General features: G+C 35.1%; 1 protein-coding gene across 1 annotated transcript; it reads left to right on the top strand.

Annotated features, from left to right (window-relative positions):
- Nucleotides 1-2,226: 2,226 nt before the first annotated feature.
- Nucleotides 2,227-2,745, top strand: LOC112063108 (glycine cleavage system H protein, mitochondrial-like). Its single transcript, XM_024118016.3, has one exon. The coding sequence runs from the start codon at nt 2,227-2,229 to the stop codon at nt 2,743-2,745; it is 519 nt and encodes a 172-aa protein (XP_023973784.1).
- The last annotated feature ends 431 nt before the right edge of the window (nt 2,746-3,176 follow it).

Below are 3,176 nucleotides of genomic sequence, written 5' to 3' on the forward strand. Positions count from 1 at the left end.
ATATATATATATATATATAAATATATATATATATATACACTTTTTTTTTCTGAGTCTCCTAGGTATGATAACTGAATGAATCTAATCTTTTCTAACCCACAAAAACATGGACAATCCATTTAAATTAGAATAATATATTTATTTCTCCCTATTTTGCTGCTTTGCCTGCAGAAAATTCACCAAAGCCCAGATCAGACTTGTCTGGAGAAAATTCTCAAAGGGAAAACTAGGTTTTCTGTGTGTATTCTGTTAATAATTTTCTTTGTAGATATGGGAAAAATAAGTATGAATAATATGCATCTCTATGTGAATGGAGATACTTATATTTACTACAGCCGGTGATCATTTTATAATATCTATTATCATTTTGGTTATTAACATTATCCTATGACTATGTCAAAATGAAAAAGTAACAAACCTTGCCATAAATATGCTCTTAACTTGATTTGTTTACCCTGAATAATGTATAGAGTTAATACCCACAAACTTAACAAGTAATGGTTTCAGCTATACTTACTTGTCTTTATTCATTTTATCATTATACTGTTGTTTTCCTGTTTATGTATATTAATGTATTTAGATGGATTTATTCCACAAGGCTTATTGTATTTGCATCTCTAATACCTTTTAAACTCATCTCTTCTCAATTCTCCTTGTCCAAGACACTAAGCCTTTCATTATTTCTTCTGGACTGTTGTTATATTTTGCTCAGTCAGATAGAATGAGTCCAGCTATGTATAAAAAAGAACATCCAAATAAAGATGGGGAAAATATAAAAAAGTATTTAATACCTTCATTCGGGGAAGTTTCCACTGTATGTTAATTTAGAGTCTCAAAAATGAACCTTCAGAGTTGGCATTTCTGGGATTTTTTTGCTTTCTTTCATATTGGCACATATCTTGGCATCACCTCTAATATTGTACTGTATGTTCATGGATAGAAAGTCTCAATATTGCCAAAATGTAGTTCCCAATTTGCTCTATAGAGTCAATGTAATCCCAATAAAAATTCCAGCAAGTTATTTTGTGGATATCAATAACTATTTTTTAAAGACTATATACAGAAGCAAAAGGCAGAGAGTAGTCAACACAATATTGAAGAAGAACACTGTTAGGGGACTGACACTACCAAGCTTCAAGTCTTATTGTAAAACTACAGTAATCAAGACAGTGTGGTATTCGTGAAAGAGTAGGTAAATTGGTCAGCGGGACAGAATGGAGAGCCCAGAAAGAAACTCATATACATAAAACCAGCTGATCTTTGACAAAGGAGCAAAGACAATACAATGGAGCAAAGACAGTCTTTTCAACAAATAATACTGGAACAACTGGACATCAACATGAAAATAAAATGAATCTAGACACAAGCCTTCAAAAATTAAATCATAATGAGTCAAAGCCTTAACTTTGAAAGCAAAATCCTAAAACTTTTAGAAGTTAACATAAGAGAAAATAGGATACCTTGGACAAAGCAATGACTGTCTAGATAAAATACCTAAGAAATGATACTGAAAGAAATAATTGATGAACTTCATTAAAATTAAAATTTCTGCTCTGCGAAAGACACTTTCAAGATAATTAGAAGACAAGCCGAAGCCTGAGAAAAAATATTGGCAAAAGACATACCTGAAAAAGGATTATAATGCAAAATATAAAAGGAATCTTAAAACACAACAATAAGAGACTGAACAACTTGATTTAAAATGGTCAAAAGTCCTGAACAGACACTTCACTGGAGAAGATACACAGATGTTAAATAAGCATATGAAAAGATGCTCCACATTATATATCATTAGGACATTGCAACTTAAAAGAGCAATAAGAGACCACTACATACCTATTAAAATGGCCAAAATTCAAAACATCAACAACCTCAAGTGCTGATGAGCATATGAACTAATAGGAATTCTCATTTACTGTTGGTGAGAATGCAAAGATGGTACAGCCACTTTGGAAGACAGCTTGGCCGTTTCTTATAAAACTAAAGATACCCTTACGATACAATACAGCAATCACTTTCCTTGGTATTTACCCAAAGGAGTTGAAAAATTAAGTCCTACACACATGTTTATACCAGCTTTAGTCATAAGCACCAAAACTGGGAGGCAACCAAGATATTCTTCAGTAGGTGAAGGGATAAACAAACTGGGATGCATCCAGACAATGGAATGTTGTTCAGTGCTAAAAGGAAAAGAATACTATTAAGACAAGAGATGGCCCTGCGAACATGGCGCTGCGAGTGGCGCGGAGCGTGCGGGCCGTGGTCCGCAGCCTGCGCGCCATCTCTGTGCCCAACGCGCCCTGCTCGCCGCAGCCCTGGAGACTGCGGGCGGGCGCTGTCCGGGCGCCGCACACCGGCCCCGCTCTGCTGTCGGGTCGTAAATTCACAGACAAACATGAATGGGTAACAACAGAAAACGGTGTTGGAACAGTGGGAATCTGCAATCTTGCACAGGAAGCTTTGGGAGATGTTTACTGTAGTCTGCCTGAAGTTGGGACAAAATTGAACAAACAAGAGGAATTTGGTGCTTTGGAAAGTGTGAAAGCTGCTAGTCAACTCTATTCTCCTCTATCAGGAGAAGTAACTGAAATTAATGAAGCTCTAGCAGAAAATCCAGGACTTGTCAACACATCTTGTTATGAAGATGGTTGGCTGATCAAGATGACACTCAGTAACCTTTCAGAACTAGATGAACTAATGAGTGAAGAAGCATATGAGAAATACATAAAATCTATTGAGGAGTGAAAATGGAACCCCTAAAGAAACTAAAAATGACACTCAGTTAACCCTTCAGAATTAGATGAACTAATGAGTGAAGAAGCATATGAGAAATACATAAAATCTATTGAGGAGTGAAAATGGAACCCCTAAATAAACTAGTTTGAAACAACTTAATCTAGCATAGTTGTCTTAAATTAGTGGTGGATAGATTTTTAAAAAGCAACTTTTAGCAAAAGAAACTACTTGAAACAATGGTGCCTGAAGAAAATACCCCTTAACTTCCTAATGATTTCAGATAAACACTATGCATCTTTTTCACAACACCCTGTGATTTTTAGGCTAGTCTCCAGAATTCTCAGAATTCCTGAAATTATCTGTGGTAAAAGTAGTTATAAAAATTATGTAATTCAAGGGTAACATTGCTATCTTAACCTTATATAATATTGTAACTTGCT

This window comes from Physeter macrocephalus, unplaced genomic scaffold (genome assembly GCF_002837175.3).
Source record: "Physeter macrocephalus isolate SW-GA unplaced genomic scaffold, ASM283717v5 random_3387, whole genome shotgun sequence".
Classification (NCBI taxonomy): domain Eukaryota; kingdom Metazoa; phylum Chordata; class Mammalia; order Artiodactyla; family Physeteridae; genus Physeter; species Physeter macrocephalus.

Coding starts and splice junctions, on each gene's coding strand:
- LOC112063108 (XM_024118016.3), top strand. CDS start 2,227: ATGGCGCTGCGAGTGGCGCGGAGCGTGCGGGCCGTGGTCCGCAGCCTG.